This window comes from Camarhynchus parvulus, chromosome 1A, assembly GCF_901933205.1.
Source record: "Camarhynchus parvulus chromosome 1A, STF_HiC, whole genome shotgun sequence".
Classification (NCBI taxonomy): Eukaryota; Metazoa; Chordata; class Aves; order Passeriformes; family Thraupidae; genus Camarhynchus; species Camarhynchus parvulus.
This window is the reverse complement of record NC_044586.1, coordinates 57,642,968-57,669,576: the sequence shown is the minus strand read 5'-3', so window position 1 is coordinate 57,669,576 and position 26,609 is coordinate 57,642,968. Positions and strand designations below refer to the sequence as shown.

At 37.1% G+C, this 26,609-nt stretch overlaps 1 protein-coding gene across 5 annotated transcripts in view; it reads right to left on the bottom strand.

Annotated features, from left to right (window-relative positions):
• Positions 1-25,881, bottom strand: part of ORC5 (origin recognition complex subunit 5) — a 64,518-nt gene extending 38,637 nt beyond the window's left edge. For 2 of the 5 annotated variants that reach the window (XM_030959582.1, XM_030959586.1), the window contains exons 1-13: positions 25,761-25,865; positions 22,919-23,102; positions 21,272-21,364; positions 19,207-19,404; positions 15,677-15,751; positions 13,266-13,377; positions 12,777-12,907; positions 11,019-11,067; positions 10,360-10,450; positions 8,208-8,260; positions 5,964-6,076; positions 2,512-2,559; positions 226-336 (exon numbers count right to left, since the gene is read on the bottom strand). In XM_030959582.1, the coding sequence (XP_030815442.1) occupies positions 226-336; positions 2,512-2,559; positions 5,964-6,076; positions 8,208-8,260; positions 10,360-10,450; positions 11,019-11,067; positions 12,777-12,907; positions 13,266-13,377; positions 15,677-15,751; positions 19,207-19,404; positions 21,272-21,364; positions 22,919-23,029 (1,185 nt within the window). In that variant the 5' untranslated portion in view covers positions 23,030-23,102; positions 25,761-25,865. The other 3 variants (XM_030959585.1, XM_030959583.1, XM_030959584.1) reach the window with 3 other exon arrangements.
• Between the last annotated feature and the right edge of the window lie 728 nt (positions 25,882-26,609).

The following is a 26,609-nucleotide window of genomic DNA, read 5'->3' as shown; positions in this document are numbered from 1 at the left end:
GACCAGGGAAAAGTTATCTATTAGCAGATTTCATATCATTAGACAGATAAAGTACTGGATTCACAGCTAGTAATACAGATAAATCTTACCCTGAACCTTAGATTCAAATCACCTGTTGTAGTTGTTTTTTCATTTCATTTAATTAGAATTCTGACTTAAAGAACAGTTAAAACTTGGTGAATTCCAGACACTAAAAAGCAAATAAAAAAGTAACTACGCACTCACCTGAGAGAATATATTTGCCGTTGGAGCAACTCTGTTGTCCACAATACTATATAATATTGCTAACAATCTGTCCAGGGGAAATGGCTTTGGCCCAAGCAGGTGATTGCTGGTCTGCAACAGAAACAACACTTTTTCATCCACTTTTTAATTCCCTGGAGTACTACATGATGTTATTCTTATTCTTTTGGCCTCTAGGGAGGCACTATGATTCACAGCAGTCTTTCATACAGCCTACTTACACGTTATGGAAAACACTGACTACATGTTTATTGACCAAGACATAAAAAGAAAGATCTATTTAACATGGCAAGTGTTCAAACTACACAATAAACAGGAACATTTCTGAGCTGTAACAGAGGATCTTATGCTGAATTTCCTGTCAGTAGATTTATACATTTACTTGTGTTGACTGATGACCTTGTCCAATTTAAGGAATGAGGAGGAAAGGCTATGTTTTATGGCATTCAAAGAATCACAGAATGGCTTGTGTTGGTAGGGAGCTTAAAGATTTCTTCCAAAGAAGGAGGACGAAAGTGGACAGGGTATTCCAGAGGCAAGGCAAAGAGTGCTGAGTAACATTCACAGTGCACATACCTCCCACAGGTTCAGCTGGTTAAAACAAAGAGTTCAGATGCCTGAGCCCAAGGCAACTGTGTTATCAGAACACAGCAGATTTGCTCAACCTCACACCTACAGAGCTCTTGTGCATCTGCACACCTCACACCTCAGCTGACACTGATGGCCATTTTAGGCATTGTGAATTATTTTATGTAGTAACATTGCATTCACTCGAATTCAAAGAAATACAAAGTCCTGATTGTTCAACGCTAAGCATTTTCAAAATAACCAATTCTGCAAAAAGAAGGTGTACAGTTTATAAGGCAGAACTGGGCAGTATTCCAACTCAGGCAGTATAGTTAGGACTAGAGAGATTTATGACCCACACTTCCAAAAGTTCTTACAAGGGAAATACTTGTTTTATTTTAAGTTTGTGTTTAATTCTCTCTGACATCCACTTGCGTTTTTTGTAGAGTACATTGATTTATTCTTACTAGCAGAGCAGCCAAGATTAAATAGGATTTTCAAGGGAAAGTTTGTTTCAAAATGCTTCTGGGAAAGAACATCTCAAATATACCACCAGCACCTCTGTGGCATTAGCCATCAGTAATACACAAACACTCATTTCTTCAGCAAAATCAAATGTTACTTCCATTACATGTTTTAACTTTTCAAATCCAGGAGGTGTCCCCAAAGCTACCTCTTGGCTAACAAAGCAAGCAGGGTGAAAAATCATGGAAACACATAGCCAAAAATAGATTCACCAGAAAGATCTCTCACTTGTCACTGGAAAAGAACCATTCCAGGCCAACTATGCAAAGAAACCAAGCAAATGGTGCTTTTATCAGCAACAGGGCAATTAATAGAATGGTAAGTCAGTTTCTTCCCCTCATTCACAACATTCATTTTTTCTAGTCAGAAACCCCACAGCCTCTGGACTGACACAATTATTAATCACAAAACAGATTTTTAGTCTTGCTACACTTTTAAGGAAGGATCTATTCCATCTAATGTCAGCTTCCTGCCAAGCAGGTACAGACAGCCAAACCAGTTTCTGCAATTCCAAGTACAGCCAGTAGAAAGCTAATCAATACAATTTGTGGTGCAATTCATCTGCCTGAACATAGAACCTGCTTTAGTAAGAGCCAAATCACACCCTTCACTCCAATGACTGCATCGACTGACTCTGCATGGGCTATAAACTGTTTTAGATGCAGGCACCTACTAGAGTAAGGTGAATTTGATCTGTAAATCAGTCTTTAGACAAGCTCCTCTGGGCAAAGGTATATTGACATAAACTGTCACACCAACTGAAGCAAATGAGTCTATTTATAACACTACATATGTAATTTTTTATCCCTATATTTCAATTTCCCTCATTATAGAAATCTTTGTATAAAAATTATTTAAAGAATATTAAATTATTTTTGAGAGAAATGCTGATACTTGGCAACTCCACTTATGATGTCCTTTAATTAGCTTTATTAAACACACTATGCTGTACACAAAAATATGGCTACAGGAGAAAATTTTATATTACAGTTTTAATAAAATGTCTGTATCTCACAGAAATTTGTAGCATACAAAACAAGTGCACCGAAAATTGTTATTTCTGCAGTTCTGATGTTTCTACAGTAATCAAGAATACAAAATGTAATACAAACCCACAAGTACAGTGCAAAGAAAATACTTGCTGCCAAGCTCAGCTTAGAAGAATAAAATACATACCTTCTCATGCTTCTTCATGAAGTTGGTCTTTCTGATTTTCCCATGATGCTGCGAACAACAGACAAGAGCAAAGGTAATTAAAATAGTCAATAAAGAATGTATACACTACAAATGGTAGTATGTTACTCTAGGTCTACTTCTTTACTACACTTCCAGTAATTGCCCTTGATGTCAACTACCAATCATTCTTACTAGAAGCCCTAAAATTACACTTGCCTAGCTTCTTGCTTCATCTTGTCCCAAGTGGTGCAAAGCCAAAACACAACATGCTAATATTTTCTGTTGAAATGCATAAGTTGTTTTTTTTTTTTTAATTTACTCAGGAACTGATGACGTAGTAAAAACTGGTTTGTAATATGACTTCATGCTATCATCCTCCTCATATCCTCAATCATCTAATAAAAAAGACAGATGATGACTATCATATTTTGTAAAATGTATCCATGTATAAAATCTACCAGAATTTTCACCTTTTATTGACCCTATTTCAGAATTTGGATGCTACAGAAGTTGGCAGAATGACAACCAGGAATTCAATCAATACAATACAAAGGTAGCTCAAGGTTCTTGAGCTAAATGACAAAAGGAAAGAATAGGGCAGGGTGAAGGGGTAGGGGTGGGTATTGAAGAAATGCAATGTAATTTAAAGCTGCACATTTTTAAAATTGTCTTTAAAAAGGAAGGACTATTGAAAGAAAATAGCCAAGTGCTCTTGGATCTCAACTAAAAATGTGAGGGCAAGAAAAGGGCAGAAGTATAGTAAACAATGTTACAAATGAATGGGTTAAAAAAAATCCAAGAGACATGAAGGATGAGGTGTAAGCGATGTAAAATGAGTGAAGAGATGTAATAATTGTTAAACATAGTTAAGTACCATTTCTCAAAATATCACCTGATGAGTTTTTCCTTCTTCCATAGCCCTGAGAAGTATACCTTATTAATACACCTTATAAGCATGCCCAATGAATCAGGGAAAAAAACTCATATAAAGCAATTATATTTAAATGTTTAAAATCTTGTACTAAGTATTTGTGGCCACTCAGCCACGTCGAAATTATCTTAGTAAACGTGGCTTTTCTTGACTGACTTCTACAGAGCTAAATAGCAGACAGGGCTTAGGTTCAATTCACATGATCTGTCTGATTAAAAAAATTAGCTAAGTCAGCTAATACATAACAAACACAATTAGAGACAGCAAAGCAGTCATTTCATCATGCCTTTAAAAAAATGACTGCAGTGCTAACCATGACCTTTCAGAGGGGAAAGTGATCCAGCCTGAGGTTACACAGAATGCTTTGTATGGAGCACAACAAACTGCATTCATGCATTTTACAGGTTATGCTGGGATCTCCATATGGTATTTATGGTATCCTATTTCTGTTCAAGCACAAAATCCCATGTAATTCAGAGCTAATTTTCCATTAGCTTTTAATGCTGTTTTCTATAAAGACTTCCTATATATATATAGTCTGATTTCTTTCTTGTTTTAAAGACTTTCAAATCAGTTTTGTATTTTTCTCTCTATCTACTGCAAAGCTCTTGAATTTTCACATAGTTAAAGCAGTGGTGTCAACTATCACTTCCCCACTCTGCTGGGCTGTTAGCACTCCAGGCTGCCCCAAACTGTGACTTTACTTTCAGCTGAAGTATAGTCTAACATCTATAGACTAGTGCACATGAGCCACTCAGTGACCATCCTTTTGTTTGCATTCCTTTTGCTTCTTTTAGTCCTTAGTTATATCACTCCAGAAGATAATTCCTTGTCATCTATTCTGAATCTCATTACAAACCTGATAAAAATAATATTCTATTTCCACTGTTCACATAAGACATAAAAATACTAAGCTTGAAACCCCCTCAAAAGTGTTGGTTTTGTTGGGCTTTGAGATGCAGCTATTTCTGTAGTTCAATTTTAGACCTGATGAAGGGCTAACTGATATGCATGACATGAAGGAAAAATGGTGACTTCTGCTTCACCAGTTCTTGGAAAAAAATACCTGATAGCACTGATAGAAATACCTTCCTGACCCCTGCTTCAAAAACCTTAGAAATTCATGTTTATTGTACCAAACTTTAATACAGTTCATGCGCAAGAGTGGAAACTCATGCAGAGATACTACAAAGGAGAAAGGAACAAACCTAAGGTGAAAAGGTTGTTCAGAGAACGCAAGGAAGATGTGGCACATTTTGGTACATTCTCTACAGACTTGACTCTTGCATGCTCTCTTGTTTCTGTGTAGAAACATCTCTTCAGCAAAAAAATCTCTAACAAAGAAAATGCTCCAGCCAAGTGCAAAGAACAAGGCTTGCCCATAAAGAAAATTTGCCTATCTACAATTACAAGTAGCCCTTCACTCAGGAAAGGACTCAATAGAAGGGTGAAACACCTATAGCTTTCAGTAAGATCATACCAGAGTTTAAACTGAAAGTGAACTAACATTTCATCACTAGAAACTGCAGTACCTTCTCAAAATGTCTATCTATGATTTTCTTTTGAAGAGGGAGTAGTATTTTTACAAATTTGTCTTGCCCTCATTTTCTTTAATTGCTTACACCCATCCATCACGAATGCCATATATTTATACACACATGCATATATCAATACCTACTGTAATAGCTGGTAAAATGCATAGAAAGCCCAACCGCCTGATCACTTTTCTGATACCTGTCTTCCCACCTACATTTTGTCAAATAACTCAAAATGAGGCAATGAGGCAGGCTTGAGGAGCTTGTCTCTTCCTGGGTCAGGAAGAGACATACAACAACAACCAATGGCACCACAGCACTTGGCTGCAGTATGACCACAACTTAGCTCACGGGAAAAAAAAGAAGAAAAAAAAAGAAGGAAAAAACCCATCAACATGTACATGGCAAGAACTAGCAGAAAATTATGTTTAGCCCAGGAGCTGGTAGTAACAATTAACACATTCATCCTAAAACATGCGTTACCACCATTTCAACACAATAAATACTAGCTAATGTAACCACACCTCCTGCAAAAGCAACTGCTTGTAGGTTTCTGTTCCAAAAACTTAGAACTCTATAAAAAACCTAACAGTGCTCTAAGTCATTTTATCTCACTAAAGGCCAAGGCAGTTTTGGTTTGTACCTTACTCTGGAAATTTAAGTGTAGCTTATAACTAAGGACACTGTGGTCACTCCACTAAAATCTTGTCAAAACAAAGCTGTATCAACTTAGAAAGGCAAAACACATGGCTCATGCTATAACAGCTTTAAGCATAATTTGACATGAAGAATTTAGATTTATTAGACATTTAAATCACTCAGTGATCATTACCAATCACAGCATATGTTCTACAGTAAAGCTGCTCATCAAATCAAATGAAGCGCACACAGAAACAGAGCTCCAAACAAATAGCTGAAGAGTTTTAAACCATGAAATTCAGTATGCAGGAATCCAGTTAACAGCACTAAGAAATGAATTTTGTTACCTTAAGAAAGAATCTCTTATCTGTCCTAACAGGATTGTAGGAGGCAAGGTAAGCAGCTATTAGAAGAAATTTGGAGTAATAAGGAAGTTCCACATGGGTATGTGCAGAAAGTCCTATAAAATAAGCAAACAGTTCACGAGTCAACCAAAATCCAGCCTGAACATCGAGGAATTTCAAATTCAACTTCCCTGCACTCATTTTCTTTTCCTTCTCTCCTGCTCTAGTGCCATAATTAAATAAGTATGACTTTCTCAGCCCCATTATAACAGATGCAAACTCAGGGAAGGACCAAGGAGCATGGCACAAAGCTAAACAAAGCTAACATTCTGCAACCTTTCCAGACTCTCAGCAACTGTACTTGAAGCATCAGGGATTCATAAATCTTCCTGAAAAAAGATATAAGTAATTCCAGGCTACTTTCATTTAAGGGAATTTTCCTGACAAACAAGGCAGATGAAGGGATACATTTAAATAAACAGCACTTTTTTTCAAGATTGAACCTTTAGACTCCTCTAGACCACCAAACAGCTTGTCCAGGAACAAGGCTGGCATGGTAAAGAAAGCAGCAGTGCTGCACTTCTGATAAACAGTTCATCTGTGATCAATGATTTTTAGCCACTGTTCTATTTCCTATAGAAAATGTTTAAAAAATTTTAAACTTCAACCAGTTGACTCTGCCTTCTTGTATACATGTATACTTAATTAAGATTAAACACAGATATTAAATTCCACAAAAACTACAGTCTAGTGAATATCTGCTTCCCCTCTTTTTAAGGGAACTCAAAGTACTTTTAGTTTGTAATTTTTATCCTGACAGTCCCCTGCTCTTGTTTTACATGCTTATGCGTAAGAATAGGATCATCAAACCACCCTTCATCAGCTGGCTAATTACAGAAACCATTAAAGGGTCTCTCTTGGGCCCTCTGCTTACAGTTTTTACTTCAACATTTTCTTGTTCTGTGAAGAACCTGTATCCTCATGCTTTAATCCACAAATATCAGCAAATAAAGATTAAAGAATTAAACATGTTAGAAGTTATGATTCAGGGCCCACAGTATAGGGAAAAGCATACCAAATGACTGCTAGTAATGATTTCCTCTCACGTAAGCATAAAAACAGCAGTTTTAGTTTCACTTATAATTAAGAGATTCTCTTGTACTGCATGCTATTTATAACATGCAACACCAAATAAACTCTTGCAGACAGACAATTTAGTTTAACACAAAAACATCTGGTTTTTCTCCATTCTTCTGGTCAGCCAATATTGCAGCACACACTGAACTATTTGATATTTACACCTTTATTAGAGTTGGAATTTCATTTATTTGAACAACTTTTAAGCATATTGCTATCAAACGCTGTTTTAACAACATGAAATTTTTGCTACTACATACACTTATGAAAATGCATTTAAAATGAAGTCTCCCTTCATGGGGTTGTCAGGTGCAAAATACTTCATGATCATCTGGGAGAGAGTTTAATAAGGACACATTGAATCAAACTCCTTTGGTCAAAAATGTTGAACATTCACCAATCATAAACCAAACACAGGAAACAGTCTGATGATTGCATTTATCTCAAGGAATTGTCATGACAAATAACATAAAAAATGTTTCCTAAATACAAACTGGTAAAAAGACCATGACCAACTGACATCACCAGGAAAATGTTTCAGTATTCCTTCCTAAATTGTAAATGAAGGCTGACAAATATATTAAGATTCAACTTTCCAGCCTGTCTAAAGTATAAAACCAACAAAGCTCTACTTGTCCAAGGAAAGAACACAGAGAAAGAACAGTTGCACTTCTGACATTCCTATTTGCAAGAAATCTGGACCAGGACAGGTGTTTTGTTTAGGAATGTGCTAATTTAGTGCAATACACCAGGTACAACATTCTCCTCTCCCCACTTGGACAATTCTGCCAGTTGGCACACAGAGGTTTGACCATCAGGGTTCAGGCCAGTCCTCACCCATTCTAACATAAGAAATACTGATGTAAAATAGACTGTCTTCACCTGCAAAAGATATTAGGAAAGGTTAGTCCCAATATATATGATAGGGGAAAAATATTTCTTTATAGAACACCCTCTCAAAAAACAATGATTATCCTGAATTGTAAGTGAATACTAACAGGTAGTTTTGTCTGTGTGGTTCATTCACACGTTCTCAGGTGACAATGACCAAGTGGAACCAAAAAGCACCTTTCACATTACACACCCCTACACAGTTACTGTGTTTGATACCTTTCAATTGCCCAGGCTCTCCACCATCATGCTGCAAACGCTCCCACTGTGAGCTGAAAGACAGACAATGCAAATACATGAAGATGTAGTACTGGACAGTCTTTCAGAGAAAGCTACCTGCTTGGTGTATTCTAATTTTGTGACACTGGCTAGGATACAGTTAGTGAGAGAATAATTAAAAATACATGGTCTCACTGTCTCACATGTAAATTTTAATAATCTGCAGACTATGTATTTAATTAAAAAAGACAAAAAATAATGTTAGATTAAGGCATAAAAGACCTAATTGCAAAATACCTATTTCCTCCCACCCAACTACAATGAGTAAGCAAACATCCACAGTGTTCCAAGTTTCAAGAATAATGCAGAATTGCATAAAAAGTAAAAACACTGATAGTTTTGATTCTTTTTAATTTGCTTAATAACTGTCTATATTTGTGAGAAGAATACTGTAATTACTTCATAATGTGATTTTGAAGTCAATGGAAGTCATCAAGATGGATTATTCTGTCAGTGAAAAACACCCCCAAGTAGTTTGGTGTTTTCCTAAACAATACCAAAAAAATTTCACTTTAGAACCTCCCTTAAGGAATGACATTGCTAGCAATTTCATATTTTGGATCAAAAAGATAGGTTTGTTGAAAGAACTATTTTGGCTTGTTTTTTAAGTTCCTCATGAACAGAGCTTATCAGCCATACGCCATAAAACTTATAAAAAGAGTGTAATGGGAGCTCAGGTAATACTTAAATTACAATGAATGACAAAACAGCTCATCAGTGAGTTAAGGTTTTATCCAATGACCATTTTACAGGCAGAAAAAAGGTTAATTTTCCTTTCAGTTCAGGTAGCACAAAAGCTGATAGCAAAGTTCTGGCACTATAAATTACATGGCCAAGAAAAACCAGAGTAATCACAGTTCTGTGGCCAAAAAAACTCACACAGTGATTTTAATTCCTCAAGTATTTACTTAAATCCTAGAACTGTTAGACAGAAAGCTGGAATCTCTAATAAAAAGGAAGTCAAGCTCAAATTTATAATCAAAGAACACTGTAGAGGGAAATTACTTATTTGGAAACAATTCACAAGCTATTTTGTATCATAATCTTTTATTACAACCTAATTAGAGTAGGCAACTACACAATATAAAAAGTCAGGAAGATCCTGAGTTGACTGTGTAATGAAGATCAATACTGAATATAAATAAATATTTGAGCCAAACAGTAAAATGCTGCATGCTACAGAGAAGTCTTGAAAAAAGCAAAATCAATTCTCTTTTTGAAGGAATGATCACATCTCTAGAATTTTAGCAAAGACTTCTACTACACACTCAGGTTGTGACAGAATATTCTAGAGCCTCAATGACATTGAAAGGAACAAAATCAGTATGTTTTTACCAAGATAAAGAAACCAAGCAATACTCTCTTCACACAGTGTAACATCAGAATCACTCATCTTAAAGGTGGAGAGAACATTAAACCTAAGCCAATCATTACCACTGTGAACAAATACCACCATCCTTTTTTCTAGCAGTCTGGAAGCTTACAAAATAAAAAGGAATCTAAAACAATTACAAGAATAATAGCCATTAATAGGAAATCAGATTTTAATGCTGTCAAAAATGGCAATTCCATTTAGAAAAAATTGCCCTTGGAAAAGAAAACAAGGGATCAGAAAGCACAGTCAGCAAACAAACCTGGCTCTGTCAAACAAAGCTAAGAAACACAGATACTCAAAATCTGTAATGTCTCAAGAATTTTGAGGCTTGCACACCATCCTTGGTACAGTGGGTATGTGGCAAGCTAACACACACAGCAGTGTGTTTTAAACTATGCCTGTATATTCTGGTGATGGATTCCCATGCTTGGTAGTTTCATACATTACAGAAAATGGATCCAGCATCACTGTAAAGGAGAACAAAACCTGCTGCCACTGCTTTACTTATTGAATCTATTATATGCTAGAAATACCACTTTGTTTAAATCTCCTCCTGAGATATGCTATTTCTAACAGCATATGGCAAGAAAAAGTGCACATTACAGAAAAAAGATTACATCTAGCAAAAAAGAAACACTAGCCATGAAACACAGTGAGAGGAAGGTAGTTAAAAACAGCTACTTCAACAAGCAAACAAGCCTATGCCCTCCAAATTACCTGGATATTTCCCGGAGATAAACAGTCTGCATTGCCTTCTTCAAATGAGGTTCAATATTTTTCCAGAGTTTGCGAGTGTCGCGTTCATTTGCTGCAGCAAGCCAGAATCAACTCTGTTAAACATTTAACTCATACAACACCAAAACTCATCCCTGACACCTCAACAGTCACAGGCATAACAAAGTCTAACACCCTGACTCTGACCTGCCGCTTTAGGATGGCGCAACATCACCGTCCATCCAGCAAGCACATGCTCCCACACAAGGCTGTTCCTCTGTGACTGCTCCAAGATAATTTCAAGATTATCAGTTTGACAAAACCTCTCCTCTTGGTTTCTTTCTTCTCTTAGCCTTGACAAAGAAGTAACTAATCCCATTACTTTGTCAAAGTCCTGATGGTTGAGTGAGGAGAAAGACTAATAGGAAGCAGGAAAATTTTCAGGGTATTTCCCCTTTGTTTTCTAAAATATCACCACAAATACCATGTACTGCTTCTGCTGCAAGTGCTAATGACTGGCTGCAACTGGAGTGAGCACTGCTGTTGTGACCTGAGATACCACTGTGCCACCACAGCACAAGGATCAGAGCAAAGTCTTCACCAAAACCCACTGAAAGCACCTGCTCTCTCATACACCTCTCAAATTAAAGACACAGCCTTACCTTCCCCTCTGACCACCGGTTCGCAGTATTTAGCAAAATTGAGCGCTGCCTAGAGAAAGCAGAAATGGAACACATTAAAGTACAATCTATCTGATCCAGCTACAGAGTATAACTAGCAGGGTAATTAACTCCTTTGCAAAGTCAACAAATCCTTTTAAGGCAATAATTATGCCACTTGCTTACAAACATTATACTGTCACAAATGGCGTAATTTCTGTACCATAAAATACAAGCAGAAGTAATATATCCCAGATTACATGGCTTTGAGCTCAGCAAGATCTGTTTATCATACTCAGAGGTTGCATTTTTTTAACTAACATAATCATTTATCATTATAAATGCAATAAAAATGTTGTAATGAACTTTTCTTACTCCCTTCATTTTCAGATAAAACTTTCCATTCCAGGGGAAGTTCAGCACACTTAAACACAAGCAGAAATTATTTATTTTTTCAAAAATTATTTATTTAAAAACATGCTAGCATATTCCATATGCAAATTAACTCCTTTTGCCTAAAGTAAGATTAAGAGATTTTTGACAAAACTATAACCTAGACTTTCTTCTAAAATGTTTAAATCAATATCACACAGAATTTTGTAAAATACCAATCCTCAGATTGGTAAAATACCAACCCTCAGAAAAAGATTATCTTTTTGTCCTACTGCACTTTCATAAATCTCCATGCTAATATACAAAACTCAAAGTGTAACTTCCATATTTAAATCTAATAAAGTTCCAGAATGTATTATTAATAACCACACATAACCACATACACATTTAGAGTCTGTATTAGACACTAAGGAGTTCAGAAGCCTGCATTCAGTTGTATGTGTCTGTCACTATCTTCTATGGAAGAGACTTGTCAACCACAAAGAATTTAGGGTCCAATCACATAAGTATCTTTGTAGTGTTGCACAATCAAATAGTGCATCTAAACCAAATGAAATTCTCATAAGCAGAGCCACCCAAGTACATGTCTGCAAGAACTGTGACCCTGGTTTCTATTTCTGTCTCCAGTAACCTCTTCTACGTATAAAACCTGTATGGTTTTATATGAACAGATAGGTTCAGCTGAAATTTAGCAGCATGTTCCTGAGGAAAACACAGGCAGAACATTCAGATCATCTCTGGAGCACTGATTTCTTCACTGATAACATCAAACTTGTAAAATTTCCTTGTACAGGTAATTAAACAAATGGATTAAGATAATGTTTGTAATTGTTAATAAGTTTATACAAATGTCACTATCAAGTAACTTAATTTTCTTCTGTTAACTTTGTTTACTATTACATTATGTGGTTAAAATGCCTTTTTCCAAATATTTTCAATTTATTACCAGAAAACTACACAACACTGGAAGCCCTTTACAGCCACAAAACAACTGCAACCTTTGTTATGGATTTTAAAGGCAACTACATTTTAAGCTAACACATTCGCAGGAGGGCAAATTTACACTAGATATAAGAAAGACTTTTTTACTGCTAAGGTGGTGAGACACTGAAACAGGCTGACAGAGAAGCTGTGGATGTCCCTGGAAGTTTTGTAGGCCAGGCTGGATGAGGCTTTGATCAACCTGTTCTAGTAGATGTCCCTGCCCATGGCAGGGCAGTTGGAACCTGACCTTTAAGGTCCTTTCCAACCCAAACCATTCTACAGTCTCTAATTTTCCCTTTGTCCATATTCAACAACAAATCTAGATTCTCATTTGGCAAAAGACAACACAAAACAAAACAGCAACTCTAAAGCAGCTCATCTCACCAGATGCCGAAGCTCCTTCAGGTCCCTACAGACCATGTAGAAAACACCAAGCAAAATATTGATATATGCAGCATAGAAATCTGCAGAATATTCTGGGGGATGATTCTGAGACAAGATCTTCTGCAGATGTCCTGTTTAAACAAAAATAAATTCTGATGTTTTCAAGACAACTTAATAAATCGACCATGTTTGTGGAAAAACAAACAATAACCATCTCTAAAAAAAAAACCCAACAAAATCCACCAAAAGCTGCGCTGATTTGAAGAACCAGCAAATGTAATGGAATCAAAACATCCCTTTGAGATCTTCTGGAACGTGGAAAAAGACAAGATCTTTACAGGTTGAGTGAATATAGACTTGTACACTCCAGTAGCTATTACATATTCTGGGTTCTGCAAAAGGCCTTGATAAGCCTGGAAAAAACTTTAGAATGTCCTTTGACAGCGTGTTATATAATCCCTGAAAAGCAGATTAAAAAATTAGATTTACCTATGCTGTAGTCTGGAAAATACATGGTGAATGGCTCAAAGCACCCCATGTTTGGACGGAACAGTTCCCAGACTATTTCACTGAGCAGAATGACTGTCACATTTCTGTCAGTCTACACAGGGAAAGAAAAAACCAAATGAGAGAGTGACAGGCAGAGAAATAACAAAAAAACAGTGCATGTTACAACATCAATCAAAAAATTATTATGTGACTTTTCTGTTTCACAAAAATAATTAAATTTACCGTTTATTTCTATACTAGTAATTTGCATTAAAGCTTCAGCTGGCTTAATCAGGCAGATCATACATTTGCAAATCTTTATATGATATTTCTCTCCAACCCCTGCCATTTCACTGACACGTAAGCTTTCTGGGGTGATACACAATACCAAGTAGATTCCACCCCAAAATTAAGAGAACATTTTACTTTTAGTAATTAAACACAGATCTTCAGAGCAAACAGAAAAAGTTAAAAAGTAAAAAGAAAACTCAGTGCCTCTGGAACCAAGATATCTTGTACTTTATTTCAAAGGCAATCTGGTCTTTAAAGACAAACACACAGACGTCCCAAACCAAAAATATAATATTACCTGTTTACTCTCCCAGCTGTTTTACTAGTTAACAACAATGGAGCTGTTCATAGTAATATATTTTTGTAACTAAGTTTTTATTGACAAAATACCTGCTTCACATTGGATGTTTTGATCAATAGGTAACAAAATGCTTCATATTAAAAATGATACTGTTTTATTTTGGTAACCCTTCAAAATGTTGGCTACTTAATATGAAGCTAAAACTACCTGTGAAGATGATGTGTCATTTCCCCTCTTTGCAAGGTTTTTGCAACCACACTAAAAATTCTGCCTAACAAAAGACGCTTTTAAATATGGTTCTTTAAAAAAGACATTTGAAAACTATTAAGACAAAACAAAAGGAAGGAACCTGACTGAATTGACAGTGCTGTGAATGACTTGAAAGACTTTTAAATGCTGTTTCCCTGAAATGTAGTGAAAATCTTTTTTACTTACTTTTCCACTTCTTAGTGTAGTGGCGCCCACCCATATTCTTTACTGTTTCTTCTTCGTTTTTATGGAACATAAATATTTTCTTCGCTTTCAACAAGTATCTTTCTGCATTTCTTTCAGCTGGTTTCCTCTCCCAGAACTCCTAATGTTTCAGCTGACAGAAGTGCTGAGATACATTCAGCTCACTTCCTGACTGATCATCCAGTATGAAGAACTTCAATACTTGTCACCACAATCCTCAGAGAAATCAAGCATCCATGACCTATACTTCAGCAGTGACCTGCCAGTCCCATGATATCCCTCACTACTACAAGTGGTGTTCCTGGCGTCCTTTCACTCCAGGAAAGGAAGAGATGCAAGAGATTTGCTCCTACAACATTGCTCTGCAACACTGGCTGCACAACTGTTTTAGAAAGCCTCAGTCCAGAACCCAGAATTTAGGTAACTGGACTATCAGCATTCAAGACACAGACTCGTTTGGAGGTTAGTTTTAAATCTGGGAGTGTTCCTCTGGGATATATAAATCTTAGTCCATGGGGTTTTGATCCCTGAACAGCAATTATAGACTCAAGTTTGCCTCCCTTCCTTGCAGAACAGGTTGTTTCTGCTTCAAGAGCAGCCTAGTCCAGAACATGGGCAGAACAGACAAAAAGAGACAGAAAATGCACCAGCTGTCAGGATTAAGAACACAGCTGTGAATCAGTCTTCATTCAGCAGAGAAATCAATGTGACCAGAAGATTAAGAGCACCACACAAAAGCTTGAGATAACAAGCATAATTTCAGCTATTTACATGTTCAGATATTTCAAAGTACCAGCAACTTAGGGTTTTGTCTTCAGTTTCTTTTCAGGGAATGTACCATTTTTGTTTATTTCAAGGCAAAAGCTTTGATGCCTCAGAAGCAAGAAAGGAAAGCATACTGTGGTTTACTCCAATCAGAAACTTACTGAGGCACAATTCCAGGAGAAGTGTGAGAAAACTCTCTAGCAAGTCAAAGCACATTCACAGCTGCTGAGCTGTGCAGCTCCAGCCAAATGAAACAGCTGGTAGACTTCTGAAGTCTCATTCTTAAAAAGACAAATAACCTAGAAAAAACAGCTATATATCTGACACGGGCCTCCAAAGATTCTACACATCAGACATTGTAAATAAGATACCATTAACCACAACTAAAAAAAAAAGGGTCTAATAAAAATCTCCCAATGTTTAAATTCTAGTTTGATTTCTAGTTTTGACCACCGTTTTGAGGGAGTGGGGCTAAATCGTTCAACTTTTCTCATCTAAAGAATCATTTATCTTGATCTGTGACCCTGGATGTACAGGTACCACATGTTCAATTATTTTCGACAGGCAGGACACATAAAATAATTTCTTTCCAGACACTCACCAACTCTTGAAGCCTAAGAAATGCTGGCAGGATGTTTGCTTCCATTTCCCTCAGCTGTTCTGCTCTATCCAGAACCTTTTAACAAAACAAAGATATTATACAGACAAACTCAACTCCCACTCTCACATGGATTTAAAATTAATTCTTAGCTGCTGGAAACTGAATCAGAGAGATTACTGCTTCAAATGTGTTTCCAGGAACCCCAAGCAGCTCTGCATCTAAAAAAGCATACAATCCCTAGACAAGCAACATTCTCATGCCTTATGGCAGGAAGAATTATTATTTAAGTCCGTTACGAATATCACAACAAAGTCATGATATCCTTAACAACCAGTGAAACCTCCATTTTTTCCCAAAATTCTTCTCATGTTTCAAATTTTCATGTAGTACAGTAGCACTGTAACTACATGCTCACTCCAGGAGAGTTGTCTTTTCCTACCATTATATGATTTTTCAGAAACAAATAAGAGCTGGTATTCTGAATTTTGAGAGAAACTTTTCTTGCCATTGTTTGCAGCCTAGGAATTTACAGGATTTATTGTACGCAAACCTCACATAGCAGTAACAGATGTAGCATATGTACAGCTTAAACAAGAAACATCTTAAGCAAATAACATTTCAGAGTCTGAACAATTAAAACAGAAGCATGAAGACATCCATGGTTACACTTTGGTAAAAAAAAAAAGTATATTTCCAGCACACCTAAAATCTTGACAGAAATGAAAAAAGGGAATAGAAATACACTTCTTTTGCAGCTTATTTACTACTTGCAATATAAATCTAAATTCTGAAGCTCATTACTTCTTTAGAATTATTGCTCTTGAGATATAAACTATAGGTCTGTAGAAAACTATATTTTCTATCCTATTACATATCTTCTCTCCATCAAAATCTTACAGCATCTATCATTTCTGTTGCCCACAATAAGGAAAAGAACTTTATGTGAACAACCAAACATTTTCTGAAAATATTATTTCAGAATCCCACCACACAAATCTGAAAGAACTATCTCTGCATCAATATCTCATACTTTGTGAATTTATTAAAAACTACAACATACGATTTTATATTGATATCTGCATGTGGTTCACGTAATAAGTGACTTCAGGAATGAAAACTGCTTTACACTACAGACCAAAGAGTGGCTATGTATTTTTACTAATAAAATACTGCTTATTGGACCCAGTGACATGTAGCTGCCAAACACAAAGCTTTAAGATCTTGATCTAAGCATATAATATTTTTTAGTTAAATGGGAAACTATAGTTCCTACTTACAGCACAAAAAATGCACTGTGACCCTGGCTTGTGGAAAATGTCAAGTGGTTCAGAGAAACAGCCTTCCCCCAGGTCTGTGAATCTATGCCTTATTCTTTGGTGTCCATATAGACTTGCCACTCTTCAATTTTTCAAAAAAGCCTGTACTTTCTAAAACTGTCTGCTTACTTACATTTAAAAAAGTAGCTTGATACCTCTGTAAAGTGCTATATACTGTAAATGTATGAATGACAACAAGTTATGTCTACTCCAATTTTTCAGGTAGTTAAAATTAATAAATTCATTTTTCATAAGTAATCACAAGCATTCAGCACCTATGCTTGGGTTAAGAGAAACATCCTTTGCTTGAAAGTAAACATTTCTCTTGAGTTACTCTGAGTTAATTGAGCTGAAATATTACATTATTTACTACTGAAATGAAATGGAATAAGTCAGCATTGCCAGTTTATGTTACCAGCATGCAGGTCTTCCATCAGTCTCAATTTAAACCACTCTACAATAAATTCAGATGACATAGGTTAATAAACATGAATTGATTTCTCCTATTCCTGTCTGTTCCCACACAGACTGTAACTGAAATAGTAATTTAACACTTAATTCTTCTGAGACAACAACTATTTTCACGATACAATTGAACCTTTGCAGTTATTTTAATGCTTTACTTTCTAGAACCATTGCTCAAGAACTTTCTAATTTTCTGCGTGATGCCAATTTTCATGAAATACATAAAGAATTCTTCACTGATGTAAAATAGTTTTTAATCCAAATACTAATCTGAAAGAAAGACTTTACTGCAAGAAGTATTATGTGAAATACACTGAATGTTATTAGAGAGATAAATTTTGTGTTTATGGAATTGTTGAAGAATATCAGTATCAATTTTGTGACAGTAAGCTGAACTACTTCTATTTATAACTTTTTATCTGTTTTAAGCGCTGGTACATGATTTTCTTCATTCCATTTCTAAGAAGTATGTCAAATTTATTAACCTTGTGACCTATAGGAAACAGTGAAATAGTACTGCTTCCACTAAACATTATATGAAGTTATTTAACTCAGTGGCAAAGTATTTTTAAATGGGAATAAAACATATTTAACTATAGCCTGTGAAACAGAATGAAGAATGTTGAGTATAATTATGAACTTCTTGTTTGACTGCAAAAACACCCCAAAGCAGTATGGGCACACTGACAGCTTAATGACCCTGGGTAATCGCACTGCATGTTTCTTACAGCAATCAATCTTAGCCATGTTCTTGTTTTCTTAAATAATCAATTTCAACTCTTTTTAAAAAATCTTAATTCCTACTGCTGGCCTAAAATTTTGGTCTGAATATGCTGCAGGTTCACACTATATATATATGTACACATTTACACATCACTAATGCTACAGCTTTCATATGGTCCTTCCATCAGACCTCTTGTGTAACTGAAATTTGTTTCCATGTTCATCTCTCAGCACAATAAATGCTGTTACAGTCTGCAAATTTTGACTCCTTTATGTAGTTAAGATTATCACAGTAAAAAACCCTGAAGACCTAAACTAAATCCTAGTGTTCTAGTATTACACTGATTCAATCATTCCTGCAACATAAATTCTGATTATTTTTCCTGCAATCTGCTATTCATTCCACTTGAGCATATCACCAATTTTTTCACTGCAGTCTTTTTTTTTTCCATCTTAATTTTAAAACTATAGGTCCTATCTCTGAGGGCCACAAGCGTAGCTGAAGATGTAAGATCTCGAAAGCATTTTTACAGAGGAAGTCATGCATTTTAATTCCTTAATATTATCCTTAAGTTCTATTCTAGCAAACCAAGCCTTGTCATTTGCATTCTCCATGTTCCCTTCTGCCCTGGTCCCCACCTTTGCTTTCTCATTTGTGATGCTATTTTCACAAGGAAACAGATAAGCACGACTTACTAATAATAAAACAAATATAGGCTCTCTATATTTAAAGACTTTGTAACACTATTACATCCCCAATTTAAATGTGTGGTATAATTTATGTTCGTTATTAGTTATGCTACACAGTCTGTGTGTAGAAAAAAATCTAAAACCAGGAGTACAGAACCTCACCTAAAGCCTGTAAGCCAACAGAAAGAATCTGTCAACAGGTTCTGAAAGAGCTCTACTGAGAAATTTTGTGCAAACTGCTCTATAAGGCACACATTTCACATACAAATTATCAATAGCCATTACTCACACCCTCTTAGCAGGAATGGGACTGGACATGAAAATGAAATTACTTACAATGTACAATGTTTGATCTTGAAGCTCCTGACTGGTCACAGCTTGTTTAAAGAGACGAACAAAGTCATTCAAAGTGTCACAATGCACAGGAGAGGTCTGCTCTGCGCCAGGTGAACAGCTCTGCAGCTGGATGAGAATTTCTTCTAGCAGAAGTCGTGATGTAAAGTATTCCACACAGTTCACAAACACATGAGGAAGCTGAAGAGAACAAGAAAAATTATACAACTGTGTTTGGCTTTTTCAGTGTAAATACTCCAGGAAGAGTTTTCTCTTCCATATGAGAGAACCAAAGAAACCATACCCTGCCAACAGAATATAGTGCAAGCAAGTACCAAAATAACTTGTTAAAAAAAAGATAAACTATGCACCTAGTCAAAATATTATGTATCACAAACTGAACAGAGAGCTGATGAATCTTCAAATGGAACTATACCTTCTAACTATGTTTAAACACTGAAGCACAATGTGTCCTTTAGCTATGTTGAAAAATTGTGAGCAATACACAAAAAGAAAACCAAATAGCATGTAGCTCAAAGAAATTGAGACAACTGTAAGCACTACAGTATCATAAAATGGTTTATTATGAATTACAATGTCTAGAAAACACACACATCTCAAAGGAAGTAATCTCCCCAGCACACTCCCCAGAACTACTGTGAACGTTTTTGGCATTCAATCCATACAAATGATAAAGTGTAAGCTTCTGTATCAAACTCATGTCATCAGCATGATTATGCAGAACATTTTCAGAAAACCAGATCTTTCCAAGCAAACAATGCGTGAAAAAAGAGTATGAGATATATTATAACTTTAGTAATATTGAAAATCTAGAGTCATTTGTCTTTAAATAGAAGGCACTATAACCCATAAAATACCAATAGTCAAACCTACCTAAGGCAAAAAAAGATAAGCTATGTCTTAAAAATAGGGTTGCTAGAAAATTATCTGCACAACTCCATAATCTCTGGTAAGGCAGATGCTCTTTTTCACACTGAACATTAAAACCTCTGGAAAACATTAGTCACTGGGATGCACGAATGTGGTTGTCTGTAACAAAAAAAAAAAATCCAAGTACTTCATTCCAGTCCTCCTACTGAAAATACAATATGATTCAGCAGCTGTAGGGAAGTGTGGGTACATGCTGGCAATCCACTCACACAGCATGTACTAAAAAGCTTGCCCATGATTTTGAACACCATTAAAAGGAAAGGACTACATCACCAAAAAGCAAAAAGCAGCTATTCAAAGTGCTGCACCTCCACAGCAGCAGGAAAGCTGGGTGCCTCAGATGTGATTCACACCATCACAGTACACAGGAGACACCCACATGTGGCACAAGAAGTTCTGCAGAGAGAGAGCTGCTCAAACCAGTCACTTCCCAGGGCCATACCTTTGGATATGCTACAACAGATCAGCTCAGTGCTGTGAGCTACTGCGAAGGCAACTTCATGGAAGGGGATCATAAACATTTGCCTTCTACTGCTCTCCCTCTGCAGAATTGTTAATGAAGGGGGGTTCTGCATAAAACCTACAGATAAAGTGATAAGCTCACTCTGGACAAGCTGAAATTATCAGAGCTATAGAAACACACAAGTGGAAATTTATGGTTCAGGCATGAAGTGAGCACATGTCATTGGATTTAAATCCCTGAATTTCATGACTGACAGAGATATTAACAGATTTAGATGGAAGTTTCTGTAATGACACCCTTGAACTTAGGAGGACTTTAAAACACGTTTTGGAAAAAATTAAAACAAGGAGTCAATGGAGCTACTTCAGGTTAAATCATGGAGACAAGATAAACAATATTTGCCTCCTTTTTTATGTTTTTTAAACTTTCTTTAAAAAGTTATTATGATTTATATTATATCTCAGGATGCACAATTTCATTTTATCCGAAGTGGCCTAGTGAGCAGAGTGATGCACTCATGACACAGTAAGTGGAGGAGAAGAATCAGGAAGGCAGAAATGGTTGAGGAAACAAACCATTTTGAGAAAGTAGAGGCTATTTTGAGGAACCATGGTTATAAACTGTAAATTCAATATCCTTCATGACCATTCTTACCTGTAAGGTTGTTAGAAGAGTTTTCATCACGTAAGTTTTTCCACTAGATGTGTGTCCATAGATAAAGATGGATGGAAAACTAAAATGCTGACGCTAAAAGGGGAAAAAAAAAAGTTGTTGTTGTTTCAATTCTTCTTCTTTTCATTCAGCAGATAAAAGATTTAACAATGAACTTTCCCCCCAAAGGAAAAGTTATCTCCTAAACTGAGGCATTAAATTTAAAATACAGCAATTATTATAGAATCAGCAAGATCAAGTTTTATGTTACATCTTTGCTGAAATGCTGGGGGTAAGTTGCAAGAATCAAGTATCACATAACTGCCAACGAAACTGCTCCAACAAACAACAAAAACACACACACAGTGGGCTCTTAATTCAAATTAGTCAACTAACTGAAACAAAACCTTGGCAAGCACAAATTGCAAGCCATACATTCCCCTAGCTTCTGCAAACACTACAAATTGCCTTTATTTTCATTAAGACCAAACAGAAAATAATTAAATGGTGTGAAGGAGGAGATGGTAAAGCTTGCTCTTCTTTCACACGGTAATATTTGATGTATCTATTTATTTAATGGTCCTGATGCTTTTAATTTCATGTAGTTTTCTTAAGATGCAGGGAAATAATGGAATTATTATTTTTCTCCATTCTGAACAGGTTTTCACACAGGTGAAAATGAAAACATAGGTTTTTGTTTTAATTTCTAAGAATATAAGTATATGACTTAAAAATGAATACAAATTAAAATTGACACTTTTAATGGAAAAGGGTAGTCAATTTATCTAACATGAAACACTCTTGTGCAAGACATGCAGGTTTGACTATCTGTACATTGATCAAGAATTGATCTATTTTTAAGAAGAGTTGTTGCCACTATGCTTGTAACATATATAATACTTAAATACTGTAATTTGATTATTATCAAATATAACAGTATTTATCAATATACAGTCATATACAACAGTTATATCAATATAACAGTATTATTATTAATACTGTTATTATTAGTAGTATCCATAATTAAAGACAGAAAAAAGATACTTATTTCCAGTTTATTATTGAATGTAAGCAGACATTCTGCAAGCAAACTGCTTATAAGCTTGCAGATAAAAATCCCCATAACTTTTTACCACAGCTTTGTGAAGCAGTAAAAGAACCATTTAACAAGCCAGTGGTTTCTAACTCTTATGACCAGCCTCAAAACTACTAAGAATCAGAACAATTTAGTGTACTTAGAATTCAGACACTCAGATTAGATAAACAGCTCAAAACCAAACAGAATTTCTACACCAACACTGAAAAAAATTAGCCCAGAACTTTAGGTCTAGGAGGAAGAGATTCCTTGGTACTAACTGGCAAAGACAGAATAGAGTTCTGGCAAAATCAGAATTCAGAGAGACAAACATACAAATAGCTCTAAGTTTGTTTAGGTCCTTCCAGCTGCAAGACATCTTTCAACCTTCCAACACACCAGAACCTACTGCCAAACACTAATGTTGAAGATGGTAACAAAAAATAAAACTTCAACAAAGAAGCAACCAAAGCATGCTCACAGTGACATCACAAAAACACCCTTAAATTTCTGTTCTCCCCCTGAGACAGCAGAAGGCCTTTGCTCTAGTCAGACACAGAACACAAGAGCACTACCTCGCCAAATATGGACAGCAGCGTGGACACCTGGGACTCTCGGCAGGGCACCAAACCTTCCAAGTGAAGCAGGTCAGCTGCTGGGTACGCGGGATGCTCCAGATTGGGCATTTTGATGTCCCTGTAGTTGGTCACCCAAACATGCACGTCCCTTCTGAGGTGCAGAGACAAGAAATAAGGTGATCTGGAAAAGAAAAAGTTTCCATTTTCATTTGTTTCCATACACATAAAAGGAAAAGGAAGGGGATTTGACAGAAAATCTAAACAGATATTCTAGCTCAAGATAAGGGTGTAACCATGATAGACTTAAAAGACTTTGGTAAAATTGGACTTAACTATGTAAGGTATTATACAGACATTTCCACACCAGACAAAACCCAAAAAAGCAAATCAAAATGGAAAGCTATACAGGATATGAGCAAATCAATACAAAAATTATCCTAGTTTAGTTAACTGAGGAATTACACATTCAATTCTGGTTTTATATACATTTAAAACAAGCAAGAGTATAAAAATGAGTAAAGTAGATTAGTCACAGATCACCATCTCCCTGAACAGTCAATAAACAAGGATTTACAAACAACAGGAAAGAGGCAGGACAGAAGGAAAGATAAGGATGGCACAGTAATAGATCTCTGGCTGCTTACAGGAATGCCAACCCCATCTTGAAAGGAGCACAGGCATATGAGGAAAATCCAGTTGATAGTAAAGACTGGAAATACTCCTTAAAAATAGTAGGAGTTCAAACCACTTACATAAAACTAATAGTAATGCCAATCTACCTTTTAGACAAGGACTAGATAAGGAAAAACAAAGGTCTTCATTGCTGTAACACTGGGAAGGCTGGATTTTAGTGACAGAATACAGAAAAACACCTCAAAGATATCCTTTGTCTACACTTCCAACTGCTGGAAAGATGCTACTTTTACCTGTTGTAATACAGACAACACGTAGAGAGAACTGAAATGACCCCAACAGCTGGATTCTGACTTTGTCAAACACAACATGACAATCACAAACAAACTTTGGAAATTTCATTAAGGCAATAAAGATATCAACTGACAGGATTATCTGTATGTTATCAAGACAAAGATAACAAACAAAGCACTCCCAACTGTTTTAAATGTGTTTACAGACAAATACATTATGCTGGTTATAAGCACAACAGCACAGGAAAAAAGTGCTAGGTTAGCAGAAGGAAATCAGGAATAGCAAGATAAAGAAAAAACAAACTCTTCTGAAGGAAAAATGCAGTAGTGGACTGCACTAACAGGAGAGCTACTGGGATACAAGGAGGTTTATAAATATAAATGTATTTATGGAAATACCTTAAAATAAAGTTCCTTTTGGGACCAATCTGTGGTCAGTATTTCCATAAATAGATTTGAGAAAATATTTTTTCTTTTGTTTTTACACTTTGCCTTCAGTCTCTTCTCAGGTAAAAGCTAGGATTGTAGAATCAACAGAAAAATAAGTGAATTAATGCAGAAAAAAAAAGGATATCCCTGATGACATAAGTAATTCAGTACTTGTATTACACCTGCGTGAAAAGTAGAAAAGTAATCACATCACACACAACAAGGACTACAATTAGATATCCAGAAACTAAGTCAGCAGTAACTTGAAAAATAAGTTTATTTATAAGTCAATCACATATTAAGTATTGGAAATCAAAATAATACTGCTATCAGGGGCAAAAAAACCCCATAATCATATATATCAGGCAAACTATTTCCTATACACAGAATCACACTATGAGCCTTGGTCTATTTTACCAGCTGTGAATGGGTCTGAGCATCTGGCCATCGAATCTATTCAAAACGGAATGAAGACACAAAAAACCAAATAGCTTGATTAAGGCTGCTATCTAAAAAATTAGCCAGGTATTTCAAGGACGAAAAGAAAAAAAATGTTGACAGGAGCCTCTAAAAGCAATCACAAAAAAGGTGGGGGAAAAGTTCTAGAAAAGGCTGAAAAACTTGTGTAAATTTAAGGAAAAAAAAAACGACAGCCCTTGTACTCCACTGGGTACAGGAGAACAGGGTTTGACTGCATCCCAAATGCATCTAAAGGCATAAAACACTTCAGCTTTTTAAGGCCACTTGCAGGTAAACTTCCCTCCAGAGAAGCACAAATCGCCTGCTGACTGCAGGGTATCTGCTTCTCACACACCCCTGAAAACGGCAACTTTCACCAAACATTTCACACATTTCAGCCCATTTCCACCTTTTCATTTCAGGATGAAAACCTGCATCTCTACTGGCTATACGCAGGTGTCTTGATCTCCAAGCCCATTCACGAGCTCACAAGAGAAAGGATGCCTAGAGCAACGTGTTCACAGAACAATTCATTTAGATTAAATGGCAATGATAACAAAAGGTAAGTATCAGCCAAAGCTTGAATTCAGGAGGTTCCAGCCCAGGGAAAGTTGTACGTGTGACTCCAGCCAGAACAGGAAGGTGCCAAAATCACTTTTCAGCTGAGACCGAGTAAGGCTGTTCAGAGCACAACTTCATGGCGGGACTTCATGATTTACTAGGACTTCTCTCAACTCACTGGTCCCAAATTACCTACAGCTGGCAGCCTCTCCACGCTCTAGCATAAAATATGACATACAAAAATGACTGAACTTAAGAGATTAGCACGGTTCTGCGTCCCCTCAGGCCCGACAAGACCCCTGGTCGGCAAGGGCGTGCCTTGGCTGAGGGGGAACGACGACCCCCGGCCTCCATGGAGCGCGGCTTAAAGGCTCCTTCCGCCACGCGTGCGTGAGGCTGCGGGGGTTCCCGGCCTAGGGGGCGGCTCAGCCCGCGGCGGGTTTCGCTCCCGCACCGATTCCTACCGAGAAAGCGGAGCAGAAGCAAGTCTGCCCCTTCTACTCCTCACTGCCCTCCGGCCTTCCCGCCCGCCCGGCTCCTCTCACCGGCTCCTCACTCGCTCCCGCCGCCGCCACCGCGCGCACCGCTGCCCCACCTCTTCGGCCCGCGCGCATGCGCCGTGACCACGGCGGGTCCGCCTGGGGCGGGGCGGCCGTGAGGGGAATCCGCCGCTTCCCCCGCTGGGTATGCCGTGGGTTATCGTGTGTTATCCCGCTGGGAGAAGCATCAGGCCACTCTGCCCCTTACCTAGCCGGGTATCCCATAGGATATCCTGTGTTATCCCGCTGGGAGAGCCGCCGGGGCACTCTGCCGCTTACCCAGCCGCGTATCCCACGGGTCATCCTGTGTTATCCCGCTGGGAGAGCCCCCGGGGCACTCTGCCGCTGCGGGAGCCCCAGGGCTGAGCCATTTCTCCCACAGGGACCAGGCTTGAGGGTGTTGCAAAATGCGAAACATGTAAACTTTGCTTAAGAAGGGATGTTCTCTGATCTTTGCATACTTTGAAATCCAATCAACAGGAAGGGAGAATTAATCCGTGAAAGGCTAGCAAGCTCTAAGTGGCGACTAGGTGTTAGAAAGAGAAGTTACTTGGTAGAATTGCCCTGTTGAGGTCTAGGCTGGACATGTGCCAATGATCTCAGGCCTCGGGGGAGGTTTACAAGGCTGGGAAGAAGGATGTGTTACTGGTAGTGGACACAGAGGATGCAGAATTGACAGGCCTCGAGGACAGTTGGCAGAAACACCCGAGATAAGCAAAAAACTTTAAAAGTGAACTGTGCTAAATCAGCTCCGGCTGGGTAAGAGGTGAATCC